Source organism: Oncorhynchus kisutch, linkage group LG17 (genome assembly GCF_002021735.2).
Source record: "Oncorhynchus kisutch isolate 150728-3 linkage group LG17, Okis_V2, whole genome shotgun sequence".
Taxonomy (NCBI): Eukaryota; Metazoa; Chordata; class Actinopteri; order Salmoniformes; family Salmonidae; genus Oncorhynchus; species Oncorhynchus kisutch.
In genome coordinates, this window is record NC_034190.2 from 86,330,384 (window position 1) to 86,345,480 (window position 15,097).

The window sequence follows — 15,097 nt, forward strand, 5'->3', positions numbered from 1 at the left end:
TATAAAATATATATATAATATAATATATAGATCTCTGTCCCAGGTGTCTCTAACAGTGGCCCAGCTGCCCACCCTGACAGAGGAGGAGTCTCTTTCCTGCTCCTTTGGAACCCTCCCCCCTCAGCCAGCCATCGTCAAGGGAACCACCATCACCTGTCAATCACCCCTGCCTGAGCTCCTCCCACCCAGCCCACCAGGAAGTGGTAGGTTGCCCTTTTTATTTAACATTTTTTATATATATAAAAATTATCTGTATTTATGAGATTTGTATTCATAATTATTTAATTAATGGATCATTTAATCATTGTAATTAATTGATAATTTATCCAAATTAATCTAATTGAGAAATAACCGGGGCGGCAGGTAGCCTAGCGGTTAGCGAGATGAGCCAGCAGCGGGAGGGTTGCCAGTTCGAATCCTGTGTCTGACTGGAAAAATCTGGTGGGATGTGAACTGGCAACCAGAGGGAGGGTTACTGGTATCAAATCCTAGACGCCGGTTTTTGACTCTGAGCAAACTCCTGTGTGGTATGAAACATTTAGTGATATTCTATATTCTGTAAAAAAATGATGTGAATAAAGAATACACCTCCACGTGCAGTAATGTTTACAAGCTGAACAAGCCTTATTGAAATTATGAGTTAAGGGACCTATCCAGCTCTGCGTAAGGCTGACTACTTATTTTTTACATTGTAAAGATGGGAATACGAGAGAACATTGTAGGAAAGAATCGAAGGAAAAAACACAGCATGTGTTTAATAAAAGACTGTCCTTTCAAACGGAGATATCAGAGAGGGCAGTTAGACAAGACCTCCTCAACAGCTATTATACCGTGAGGAGATACAGACAAGACCTCCTCAACAGCTATTATACCGTGAGGAGATACAGACAAGACCTCCTCAACAGCTATTATACCGTGAGGAGATACAGACAAGACAGTTATTATAGCGTGAGGAGATACAGACAAGACCTCCTCAACAGCTATTATACCGTGAGGAGATACAGACAAGACCTCCTCAACAGTTATTATACCGTGAGGAGATACAGACAAGACCTCCTCAACAGCTATTATACCGTGAGGAGATACAGACAAGACCTCCTCAACAGCTATTATACCGTGAGGAGATACAGACAAGACCTCCTCAACAGTTATTATACCGTGAGGAGATACAGACAAGACCTCCTCAACAGTTATTATACCTTGAGGAGATACAGACAAGACCTCCTCAACAGTTATTATACCGTGAGGAGATACAGACAAGACCTCCTCAACAGTTATTATACCGTGAGGAGATACAGACAAGACCTCCTCAACAGTTATTATACCTTGAGGAGATACAGACAAGACCTCCTCAACAGTTATTATACCTTGAGGAGATACAGACAAGACCTCCTCAACAGTTATTATACCTTGAGGAGATACAGACAAGACCTCCTCAACAGTTATTATACCGTGAGGAGATACAGACAAGACCTCCTCAACAGCTATTATACCGTGAGGAGATACAGACAAGACAGTTATTATAGCGTGAGGAGATACAGACAAGACCTCCTCAACAGTTATTATACCGTGAGGAGATACAGACAAGACCTCCTCAACAGTTATTATACCGTGAGGAGATACAGACAAGACCTCCTCAACAGTTATTATACCGTGAGGAGATACAGACAAGACCTCCTCAACAGTTATTATACCTTGAGGAGATACAGACAAGACCTCCTCAACAGTTATTATACCGTGAGGAGATACAGACAAGACCTCCTCAACAGTTATTATACCGTGAGGAGATACAGACAAGACCTCCTCAACAGTTATTATACCGTGAGGAGATACAGACAAGACCTCCTCAACAGTTATTATACCTTGAGGAGATACAGACAAGACCTCCTCAACAGTTATTATACCTTGAGGAGATACAGACAAGACCTCCTCAACAGCTATTATACCTTGAGGAGATACAGACAAGACCTCCTCAACAGTTATTATACCGTGAGGAGATACAGACAAGACCTCCTCAACAGTTATTATACCGTGAGGAGATACAGACAAGACCTCCTCAACAGTTATTATACCGTGAGGAGATACAGACAAGACCTCCTCAACAGTTATTATACCGTGAGGAGATACAGACAAGACCTCCTCAACAGTTATTATACCGTGAGGAGATACAGACAAGACCTCCTCAACAGTTATTATACCGTGAGGAGATACAGACAAGACCTCCTCAACAGCTATTATACCGTGAGGAGATACAGACAAGACCTCCTCAACAGTTATTATACCGTGAGGAGATACAGACAAGACCTCCTCAACAGTTATTATACCGTGAGGAGATACAGACAAGACCTCCTCAACAGCTATTATACCGTGAGGAGATACAGACAAGACCTCCTCAACAGTTATTATACCGTGAGGAGATACAGACAAGACCTCCTCAACAGTTATTATACCTTGAGGAGATACAGACAAGACAGTTATTATACCGTGAGGAGATAGACGAGACCTTCTTGAGTTTACTAGCAATTATAAATATGTGGGTCTTTTAATTGATGAACATATTACCTTTCAAAACAGAACATCTGTCCTGGCCGACTCAGCAAGTAGAGCTCTTGGGGGAATTATAGGAAGAACAAAAACCACTCAAAGATATTGATTATGCTACGTATTCCAAACCGTATCAGACATGCGTGTGTCCTGTTCTGGACTATTCAGCAGGACTATTCAAAAAGGTACATGACAACCTGTAACAAGAGTTCCTCTGTGGAGATGGGAGAACCTTCCAGAAGGACAACCTGTAACAAGAGTTCCTCTGTGGAGATGGGAGAACCTTCCAGAAGGACAACCTGTAACAAGAGTTCCTCTGTGGAGATGGGAGAACCTTCCAGAAGGACAACCTGTAACAAGAGTTCCTCTGTGGAGATGGGAGAACCTTCCAGAAGGACAACCTGTAACAAGAGTTCCTCTGTGGAGATGGGAGAACCTTCCAGAAGGACAACCTGTAACAAGAGTTCCTCTGTGGAGATGGGAGAACCTTCCAGAAGGACAACCTGTAACAAGAGTTCCTCTGTGGAGATGGGAGAACCTTCCAGAAGGACAACCTGTAACAAGAGTTCCTCTGTGGAGATGGGAGAACCTTCCAGAAGGACAACCTGTAACAAGAGTTCCTCTGTGGAGATGGGAGAACCTTCCAGAAGGACAACCTGTAACAAGAGTTCCTCTGTGGAGATGGGAGAACCTTCCAGAAGGACAACCTGTAACAAGAGTTCCTCTGTGGAGATGGGAGAACCTTCCAGAAGGACAACCTGTGTCTGTGATGAGATCTATAGTTCCTCTGTGGAGATGGGAGAACCTTCCAGAAGAACAACCTGTAACAAGAGTTCCTCTGTGGAGATGGGAGAACCTTCCAGAAGGACAACCTGTAACAAGAGTTCCTCTGTGGAAATGGGAGAACCTTCCAGAAGGACAACCTGTAACAAGAGTTCCTCTGTGGAGATGGGAGAACCTTCCAGAAGGACAACCTGTAACAAGAGTTCCTCTGTGGAGATGGGAGAACCTTCCAGAAGGACAACCTGTAACAAGAGTTCCTCTGTGGAGATGGGAGAACCTTCCAGAAAGACAACCTGTAACAAGAGTTCCTCTGTGGAGATGGGAGAACCTTCCAAAAGGACAACCTGTAACAAGAGTTCCTCTGTGGAGATGGGAGAACCTTCCAGAAGGACAACCTGTAACAAGAGTTCCTCTGTGGAGATGGGAGAAGCTTTCAGAAGGACAACCTGTAACAAGAGTTCCTCTGTGGAGATGGGAGAACCTTCCAGAAGGACAACCTGTAACAAGAGTTCCTCTGTGGAGATGGGAGAACCTTCCAGAAGAACCACCTGTAACAAGAGTTCCTCTGTGGAGATGGGAGAACCTTCCAGAAGGACAACCTGTAACAAGAGTTCCTCTGTGGAGATGGGAGAACCTTCCAGAAGGACAACCTGTGACAATAGTTCCTCTGTGGAGATGGGAGAACCTTCCAGAAGAACCACCTGTCTCTGTGATGTTTGCTATGTACTGTATGTAGTACTGGTATTATTATGTATCCTAATATATCTTTATGGTCTCTCCTGTCTGTCTGTACTATCTGTACTGTCTGTCTGTACTGTCTGTACTATCTGTACTGTCTGTCTGTACTGTCTGTCTCTCTGTCTCTCTGTGTCTGTCTGTCTGTCTCTTGGTCTCTGTCTGTCTGTCTGTTCTGTTTGTCTGTCTGTCTGTATGTATATATGTCTCTCTCTGTGTCTGTCTGTCTGTCTCTGTCTGTCTGTCTGTCTGTCTGTCTGTCTCTGTCTGTCTCTGTCTGTCTGTCTGTCTGTCTGTCTGTCTGTCTGTCTGTCTGTCTGTCTCTGTCTGTCTGTCTGTCTGTCTGTCTGTCTGTCTCTGTCTGTCTGTCTGTCTGTCTCTGTCTGTCTGTCTGTCTGTCTGTCTCTGTCTGTCTGTCTGTCTGTCTGTCTGTCTGTCTGTCTGTCTGTCTCTGTCTGTCTGTCTGTCTCTGTCTGTATGTCTGTCTCTGTCTGTCTCTGTCTGTCTCTGTCTGTCTCTGTCTGTCTGTCTGTCTGTCTGTCTGTCTGTCTGTACTGTCTGTCTCTGTCTGTCTCTGTCTGTCTGTAGACCACGTGTCCCTACGTGTATCTGTGATGTTCAGAGACGTGGCCATCTCTAGCAGTGACATCATCTTCTACGACTGTCGAGCTGTGGGGCGACTCAACACCACATCTCCGTAAGAGATACTCACACACCGTACACACACACACACACACACACACCGTACACACACACACACACACACACACCGTACACACACACACACATACACACGGTACACACCGTACACATACACACCGTACACACACACACACACACACCGTACACACACACACACCGTACACACACACCGTACACACACACACACACCGTACACACACACACACCGTACACACCGTACACACACACACACACACCGTACACACACACACACCGTACACACACACACACCGTACACACACACACACCGTACACACACACACACCGTACACACACACACACCGAACACACACACACCGTACACACACACACCGTACACACACACACACCGTACACACCCTACACACACAGAGACATGTCAGTGTTTCCTCTATAGTCATTTAGCAGTGGCGGGATGGTAAAGGATGTTATCTAAAACCAGATATAAGTATAGAGGTGGAGCTGTAATACGTTTTAATAAATATCATCTTTGAGAACTAACCACCAAAACCGAAAACGTCATGTCATGGAACCCCCATTTGATTGAGTTATAATGTTTGAGGCAGTCAGGCAGCATAAGGACGAGGCATAACTCATGGTCTTAATGTGTAGAATGACATTGGAATTAGCTTTGGCCACGCCCCCTTAACTCTGCCACCGCTGATTTAAAAAATCCTAGGGGAAACGCTACACGCACACAGTCACACGCGCACACAGTCACACAGTCACACAGTCACACAGTCACACAGTCACACAGTCACACACGCACACAGTCACACACGCACACAGTCACACACGCACACAGTCACACACGCACACAGTCACACACGCACACAGTCACACACGCACACAGTCACACACGCACACAGTCACACGCACACAGTCACACACACACACACACACACACACACACACACACACACACACACACACACACACACACACACACACACACACACACACAGTCACACACACACACACAGTCACACACACGCACACAGTCACACACACCCACAGTCACACACACCCACAGTCACACACACAGTCACACACACCCACAGTCACACACACACACACACACACACACACACACACACACACAGTCACACACACACAGTCACACACACCCACAGTCACACACACCCACAGTCACACACACCCACAGTCACACACACCCACAGTCACACACACACACACAGTCACACACACCCACAGTCACACACACACACACAGTCACACACACCCACAGTCACACACACACACACACACACACACGCACAGTCACATACACACACACATACAGTCACACACACACACATACAGTCACACACACACACACACACAGTCACACACACACACACAGTCACACACACACACACAGTCACACACGCACAGTCACAGTCACACACACACAGTCACAGTCACACACACACACAGTCACACACACACACACACACAGTCACACACACACACACACAGTCACACAAGCTCTGTCTGTATTCTAGGTGTATGGCGTGTGTGGGCAGTGTGTGGCCTTGTAGCTGGTGTGTCCTGGGTGGGCTGTGTACCCACACCAACAACAGCTGTCCCAGGCAGCACACCATACACAACTCACTGGTAAGACAACCTTTACTCAACCTTTACTCAACCCTAACTCAGCCTTTACTCAAACCTAACTCAGCCTTTACTCAACCCTAACTCAACCTTTACCCCATCCTAACTCAACATTTACTCAACCTTTACTCAACCCTTACTCAACCCTAACTCAACCTTTACTCAACCCTAACTCGGCCTTTACTCAACCCTAACTCAACCCCAACACAACCTTTACTCAACCCTAACTCAACCCTAACTCAACCTTTACTCAACCCTAACTCAACCTTTACTCAACCCTAACTCAACCCTAACTCAACCTTTACTCAACCCTAACTCAATCCTAACTCAACCCTAACTCAGCCTTTACTCAACCCTAACTCAACCTTTACTCAACCCTAACTCAACCTTTACTCAACCCTTACTCAACCCTAACTCAACCTTTACTCAACCCTAACTCAACCTTTACTCAACCCTAACTCAACCCTAACTCAACCTTTACTCAACCCTAACTCAGCCTTTACTCAACCCTAACTCAACCCCAACACAACCTTTACTCAACCCTAACTCAACCAAAAACTCAACCTTTACTCAACTCTAACTCAACCTTTACTCAACCCTAACTCAACCTTTACTCAATCCTAACTCAATCCTAACTCAACCCTAACTCAACCCTAACTCAACCCCAACTCAACCCCAACTCAACCCCAACTCAACCCCAACTCAACCCCAACTCAACCCCAACTCAACCCCAACTCAACCATAGCACATGAAAAAAGGGTAGAAAAAGTGAATAACGGGTAAACAAGGAGGTAATGGACCTTCACCACCTGGGGGCGGACCTTCACCACCTGGGGGCGGACCTTCACCTCCAGGGGGCGGACCTTCACCTCCTGGGGGCGGGCCTTCACCTCCTGGGGGCGGACCTTCACCACATGGGGGCGGACCTTCACCACCTGGGGGTGGACCTTCACCTCCTGGGGGCGGACCTTCACCTCCTGGGGGCGGACCTTCACCTCCTGGGGGCGGGCCTTCACCTCCTGGGGGCGGACCTTCACCTCCCGGGGGCGGACCTTCACCACCTGGGGAGGACCTTCACCTCCTGGGGGCGGACCTTCACCACCTGGGGGCGGACCTTCCCCTTCTGGGGGCGGACCTTCACCACCTGGGGAGGACCTTCATCTCCTGGGGGCGGACCTTCCCCACCTGGGGGCGGACCTTCACCACCTGGGGGCGGACCTTCACCACCTGGGGGCGGACCTTCACCTCCTGGGGGCGGACCTTCACCTCCTGGGGGCGGACCTTCACCTCCTGGGGGCGGACCTTCACCTGCTGGGGGCGGACCTTCACCTGCTGGGGGCGGACCTTCACCACCTGGGGGCGGACCTTCCCCTTCTGGGGGCGGACTTTCACCACCTGGGGAGGACCTTCATCTCCTGGGGGCGGACCTTCACCACCTGGGGGCGGACCTTCCCCTTCTGGGGGCGGACCTTCATCTCCTGGGGGCGGACCTTCACCACATGGGGGCGGACCTTCACCACCTGGGGAGGACCTTCACCTCCTGGGGGCGGACCTTCACAACCTGGGGGCGGACCTTCCCCTTCTGTGGGGCGGATCTTCACCACCTGGGGGCGGACCTTCACCTCCTGGGGGCGGACCTTCACCTCCTGGGGGCGGACCTTCACCTGCTGGGGGCGGACCTTCACCTGCTGGGGGCGGACCTTCACCTCCTGGGGGTGGCCCGTCAGGAAGTTCCAGTAGCACAGGGAGGAGTTCAGACCCAGGGCTTTGAGCCCGGTGATGAAGTTATGAGGCATTATGGTATTGTAGATAGGCCTAGGCAACCTCTTGATTTACCCAATTTATCAATACAGATTTACCATTCAAATAAATGATTTCAGTGAGCTGTGTATAATGTAGTGTTGTCACCATACCAGAATGTTGACTTTAATACTCGTTATAACATCACAATAATCGATACCAAAACGATACTACGGCAATCGATTATTGTGATGTTATAACGAGTATTGTGATACCTAACCTGGTATCGGTATTAAAGTCAACATTCTGGTATGGTGACAACACTACATTATTCACAGCTCACTGGTAACACACCCTATCCACCTGCCCCAGGTAACACTGTCCTCTCCACTCTTGAAAATGGATTGATGTTTCACAGCCTCTTCTATCCATTTTCAGTCATGCCAAACTTTTTTTAGTTTTTTGTCCCAACTGGCTCCCTATTCCCTATTCCCATAGGGCCCTGGTTGGAAGTAGTGCACTATAAAGGAAGTAGGATGCCGTCTGGGATGCGTTCTTTGTTTTCGGCTGTAATATAATGTTTGGTATGTGTGCTTCCCTCTCCGGCCACTAGGAGGAGCAGTTGGAGCCGCGGGGTCCAGAATCTTGTCCCTGTGTGTGGGCTCTACAGAGCTCTCCTCTGGTCCCCATGGGCTTCCTGTCCCCTCTGACCCTACTGGGCAGGAACCTTGACATGTTTCAGGTGATTGGACTCAGTAGTTTCCTAGAAATGTAGTATAGATAATGATTACAAACATCTGCACAGTTGATTAAAATCCTTTGTCCTTAAAAAAATGTTTACATTGATGCTTTATCATGTTGTCAGAGGGAGGAGCAGTATGTGTGTGTCGTGGTTGTGGAAGAGGAGGAGCTTAAACTGAACGCCACTCTGGAGAAAGATCCGGAAAACATGACGTACACCTTCACCTGCTCTGCCCACAAGGTATTCACAAACCCCATAGACACACCTTCACCTGCTCTGCCCACAAGGTATTCACAAACCCCATAGACACACCTTCACCTGCTCTGCCCACAAGGTATTCACAAACCCCATAGACACACCTTCACCTGCTCTGCCCACAAGGTATTCACAACCCCAATAGACACACCTTCACCTGCTCTGCCCACTAGGTATTCACAAACCCCATAGATACACCTTCACCTGCTCTGCCCACGAGTTATTCACAAACACCATAGACACACATTCACCTGCTCTGCCCACAAGGTATTCACAAACCCCATAGACACACCTTCACCTGCTCTGCCCACGAGGTATTCACAAACCCAATAGACACACCTTCACCTGCTCTGCCCACGAGGTATTCACAAACCCAATAGACACACCTTCACCTGCTCTGATCACGAGGTATTCACAAACCCCATAGACACACCTTCACCTGCTCTGCCCACGAGGTATTCACAACCCCATAGACACACCTTCACCGCCCACAAGGTATTCACAACCCCATAGACACACCTTCACCTGCTCTGCCCACGAGGTATTCTCAACCGCATAGACACACCTTCACCGCCCACGAGGTATTCACAAACCCCATAGACACACCTTCACCTGCTCTGACCACGAGGTATTCACAAACCCCATAGACACACCTTCACCTGCTCTGCCCACGAGGTATTCACAACCCCATAGACACACCTTCACCGCCCACAAGGTATTCACAACCCCATAGACACACCTTCACCTGCTCTGCCCACGAGGTATTCTCAACCGCATAGACACACCTTCACCGCCCACGAGGTATTCACAAACCCCATAGACACACCTTCACCTGCTCTGACCACGAGGTATTCACAACCCCATAGACACACCTTCACCTGCTCTGCCCACGAGGTATTAACAAACCCCATAGACATACCTTCACCTGCTCTGCCCACGAGGTATTCACAACCCCATAGAAAAGATATTCAGATTCATGTACACAACAAACAAAATATCTACCGGTTTCTTTATATGCACACGGTATTATTGTGCCTTACTGAGGTGACAGTCATAACTAGAATGAGTGCTCTCCTCTTCTCCTCTCTTCCTCTCCTCGCTTCGCTTCCTCGATCCCCTCCCCTCCTCTTTCCCCTCCTCCTTCCCCTCCTCTTTCCCCTCCTCCTTCCCCTCCTCTCTCCTCTCCTATTTCCCCTCCTCTCTCCCCTCCTTTCTCCCCTCCCCTCCCCTCCTCTCTCCCCTCCTTTCTCCCCTCCCCTCCTCTTTCCCCTCCTTTCTCCTCTCCCCTCCCGTCCTGTCTCCCCTCCACTCCTCTCCTCTTTCCCCTCCTCTCTCCCTTCCTCTCTCCTCTCTCCCCTCCTCTCTCCTCTCTCCCCTTCTCTCTCCTCTCCTCTCCCCTCCTCTCTCCTCTCCTCTCTCCCCTCCTCTTCCAGTTCCAGTACCCAGTTAACCAGTTGGAATATTCAGCTCCCATCTATCTACAGAGAGGCTCCCATCAAATCGACTCTGCACCCAATCTCAGACGTAAGTCTAATGTATTCAGAATAAGGTTCGGGTAAAGGTTAGGGGTTAGGGGCTATGGTTAGGGGCTAAGGTTAGTGTTAGGGTTAGGGGCTAAGGTTAGGGTTAGGGGCTAAGGTTAGGGTTAGGGGCTAAGGTTAGGGGCTAAGGTTAGGGGCTAAGGTTAGGGGCTAAGGTTAGGGGCTAAGGTTAGGGGCTAAGGTTAGGGGCTAAGGTTAGGGGCTAAGGTTAGGGGCTAAGGTTAGGGGCTAAGGTTAGGGGCTAAGGTTAGGGGCTAAGGTTAGGGGCTAAGGTTAGGGGCTAAGGTTAGGGGCTAAGGTTAGGGGCTAGGGTTGAGGTTAGGGGTTGAGGTTAGGGGTTGAGGTTGATGTTATGGGTTAAGGTAGGGGGTAAGGTTAGGGGTTAAGGTTGTGGGTTAAGGTAGGGGTTAGGGGTTAAGGTTGTGTGTTAAGGTAGGGGTTAGGGGTTAAGGTAGGGGTTAAGGGTTAAGGTAGTTGTTAGGGGTTAAGGTAGGGGTTAAGGTAGGGTTAGGGGTTAAGGTAGGGGTTAAGTTTAGGGTCCCTTCAGAATGAGGAACATATTCACCAACTCTTAGAAGACAATAAAAGGACTTTTACGTTCTTGTACACTAATAATGGAGCATCGCACAGTGCAGCTATATGACCTGTTGTGTTGTCCACAGTGCAACTATATGACCTGTTGTGTTGTCCACAGTGCAACTATATGACCAGTTGTGTTGTCCACAGTGCAGCTAAATGACCAGTTGTGTTGTCCACAGTGCAGCTAAATGACCTGTTGTGTTGTGTTGTCCACAGTGCAGCTAAATGACCTGTTGTGTTGTCCACAGTGCAGCTAAATGACCTGTTGTGTTGTGTTGTCCACAGTGCAGCTAAATGACCAGTTGTGTTGTCCACAGTGCAGCTAAATGACCAGTTGTGTTGTCCACAGTGCAGCTAAATGACCAGTTGTGTTGTGTTGTCCACAGTGCAGCTATATGACCAGTTGTGTTGTCCACAGTGCAGCTAAATGACCAGTTGTGTTGTCCACAGTGCAGCTAAATGACCAGTTGTGTTGTCCACAGTGCAGCTATATGACCAGTTGTGTTGTCCACAGTGCAGCTAAATGACCAGTTGTGTTGTCCACAGTGCAGCTAAATGACCTGTTGTGTTGTGTTGTCCACAGTGCAGCTAAATGACCAGTTGTGTTGTCCACAGTGCAGCTAAATGACCAGTTGTGTTGTCCACAGTGCAGCTAAATGACCAGTTGTGTTGTGTTGTCCACAGTGCAGCTATATGACCAGTTGTGTTGTCCACAGTGCAGCTAAATGACCAGTTGTGTTGTCCACAGTGCAGCTAAATGACCAGTTGTGTTGTCCACAGTGCAGCTATATGACCAGTTGTGTTGTCCACAGTGCAGCTAAATGACCAGTTGTGTTGTCCACAGTGCAGCTATATGACCAGTTGTGTTGTCCACAGTGCAGCTAAATGACCTGTTGTGTTGTGTTGTCCACAGTGCAGCTAAATGACCAGTTGTGTTGTCCACAGTGCAACTATATGACTGTTCAGTGGGCCAGTCTGACTGTAGCCAGTGCAGAGCGGTGCCATCAGATTATGGCTGTGTCTGGTGTGGAGGAGAGTCACCTGGCTGTGCCTACCACCTGTCCTGTACCAGCTCACCTGGGCCAGAAGACGCCTGCCCTCCGCCTCACATCATACAGGTAGGTTACATACATACCAGCTCACCTGGGCCAGAAGACGCATGCCTGTACTGGAACCATATGTATTCTAGAAATGTACTGGAACCAAATGCATTCTAGAAATGTACTGGAACCAAATGCATTCTAGAAATGTACTGGAACCAAATGCATTCTACAAATGTACTGGACCCAAATGCATTCTACAAATGTACTGGACCCAAATGCATTCTAGAAATGTACTGGAACCAAATGCATTCCAGAAATGTACTGGACCCATACATGTATGCATTGGGTGCGTAACGATGCTCAGAATGAGAGACCGGGCCGGCCCGTCCATTAGGCAGGATCACTAGGGTGGCCGGCCCGTCCATTAGGCAGGATCACTAGGGTGGCAAGGCCATCCATTAGGCAGGATCACTAGGGTGGCAGGGCCATCCATTAGGCAGGATCACTAGGGTGGCAGGGCCGTCCATTAGGCAGGATCACTAGGGTGGCAGGGCCGTCCATTAGGCAGGATCACTAGGGTGGCCGGCCCGTCCATTAGGCAGGATCACTAGGGTGGCAGATTGACGAGGCTGGCATTTCCTGAGCTAGCCTGACCAAGACGCACCTCCAACCACATATGTCGCCCCCTGATAAACTGTGCACACTTTTCCAAGACAGGGACGCAAAATATTTAGCTGGTCCATGCCCAGGATGTGTCTATAGGATGTGTTAATGTGACCAGGATGTGTTAATATGACCAGGATGTGACTATAGGATGTGTTAATATGACCAGCATGTGTTAATGTGACCAGGATGTGTTTAAACCCCTCTCTGTCCCTATCAGATCAAATCAAATCAAATTTATTTATATAGCCCTTCGTACATCAGCTGATATCTCAAAGTGCTGTACAGAAACCCAGCCTAAAACCCCAAACAGCAAGCAATGCAGGTGGAGAAGCACGGTGGCTAGGAAAAACTCCCTAGAAAGGCCAATACCTAGGAAGAAACCTAGAGAGGAACCAGGCTATGTGGGGTGGCCAGTCCTCTTCTGGCTGTGCCGGGTGGAGATTATAACAGAACATGGTCAAGATGTTCAATGTTCATAAATGACCAGCATGGTCGAATAATAATAAGGCAGAACAGTTGAAACTAGAGCAGCAGCACAGTCAGGTGGAAGTTGAAACTGGAGCAGCAGCATGGCCAGGTAGACTGGGGACAGCAAGGAGTCATCATGTCAGGTAGTCCTGGGGCATGGTCCTAGGGCTCAGGTCAGTTGAAACTGGAACAGCAGCATGGCCAGGTGGACTGGGGACAGCAAGGAGTCACATGTCAGGTAGTCCTGGGGCATGGTCCTAGGGCTCAGGTCCTCCGAGAGAGAGAAAGAAAGAGAGAAGGAGAGAATTAGAGAACGCACACTTAGATTCACACAGGACACCGAATAGGACAGGAGAAGTACTCCAGATATAACAAACTGACCCCAGCCCCCCGACACATAAACTACTGCAGCATAAATACTGGAGGCTGAGATCCATTTAAACCCCTCTCTGTCCCTGTCAGATCCATTTAAACCCCTCTCTGTCCCTGTCAGATCCATTTAAACCCCTCTCTGTCCCTGTCAGATCCATTTAAACCCCTCTCTGTCCCTATCAGATCCATTTAAACCCCTCTCTGTCCCTGTCAGATCCATTTAAACCCCTCTCTGTCCCTATCAGATCCATTTAAACCCCTCTCTGTCCCTGTCAGATCCATTTAAACCCCTCTCTGTCCCTGTCAGATCCATTTAAACCCCTCTCTGTCCCTGTCAGATCCATTTAAACCCCTCTCTGTCCCTGTCAGATCCATTTAAACCCCTCTCTGTCCCTGTCAGATCCATTTAAACCCCTCTCTGTCCCTATCAGATCCTTTTAAACCCCTCTCTGTCCCTATCAGATCCATTTAAACCCCTCTCTGTCCCTATCAGATCCATTTAAAGCCCTATCTGTCCCTGTCAGATCCAGCCAGTGAGTGGTCCGGTGGAAGGGGGTGTGCTGGTGACCATCCATGGGTCTAACCTGGGGATGCACTACCAGGACATCCAGGGAGGGGTGACTGTAGCTGGTGTCAGCTGTCTGCCTCAGCCCCATGGATACCTCATCTCTACCAGGTAAATCACACAGGGGGTAGGATTGTCTAACGGTTTAGCTCTGAACACAGGGTGTCCACAGTCAGTCTCTTTTTGTGTTCGCACAGCAAAGACCTTGAAGTCGTCACCCACTCAGTCTTGTTATAATAACCAAACCAGAAGGTGGCATTTTGCATGTCCCTGTTTGTTCCTTTATGATCAGAGTTCTCTAGCCCTGTTCCTGGAGAGCTACCATCCAGTAGGTTTTCCTTCCAACTCTAATCTAGTGCACCTGATTCTAATGATTAGCTGGTTGAAAAGCTGAATCTACAACTGGGATTGAAACGAAAACCTACAGGATGGTAGCTCTCCAGGAACAGGGTTGGAGAGCTCTGGTCTAGATAGCCAATGTTAGCTAGCTATCTAGCTGCGGCTATTCTGCTATTGTTGTTGAAAGCCCTAGTTGGTACTAGCCAGATGACCACAGCTAGATAATTAGCTAGCAAGATGACAAAGAAACAATGTAATTCACTCTCCATAATCGCATACAGCCCATAGATATAATTAAGTTTGCTGGCTAAATGTTAGCTAAATAGTTAGCATGATTAGCTAGCTTTTGTGTTACATTGATTCTTCCTTTAATAGTTGTGAGCTTACGCCG

At 48.4% G+C, this 15,097-nt stretch overlaps 1 protein-coding gene across 1 annotated transcript in view; it reads left to right on the forward strand.

The window, feature by feature from the left end:
- Positions 1 to 15,097, forward strand: part of plxnb3 (plexin B3) — a 204,966-nt gene that overhangs the window by 125,640 nt on the left and 64,229 nt on the right. Inside the window, exons 8-15 of the mRNA XM_031793361.1 lie at positions 44 to 203; positions 4,651 to 4,759; positions 6,288 to 6,399; positions 8,750 to 8,878; positions 9,002 to 9,118; positions 10,567 to 10,657; positions 12,199 to 12,371; positions 14,327 to 14,478. Of these exons, the coding sequence (XP_031649221.1) occupies positions 44 to 203; positions 4,651 to 4,759; positions 6,288 to 6,399; positions 8,750 to 8,878; positions 9,002 to 9,118; positions 10,567 to 10,657; positions 12,199 to 12,371; positions 14,327 to 14,478 (1,043 nt within the window). The remainder of the gene's footprint in view (positions 1 to 43; positions 204 to 4,650; positions 4,760 to 6,287; positions 6,400 to 8,749; positions 8,879 to 9,001; positions 9,119 to 10,566; positions 10,658 to 12,198; positions 12,372 to 14,326; positions 14,479 to 15,097) is intronic.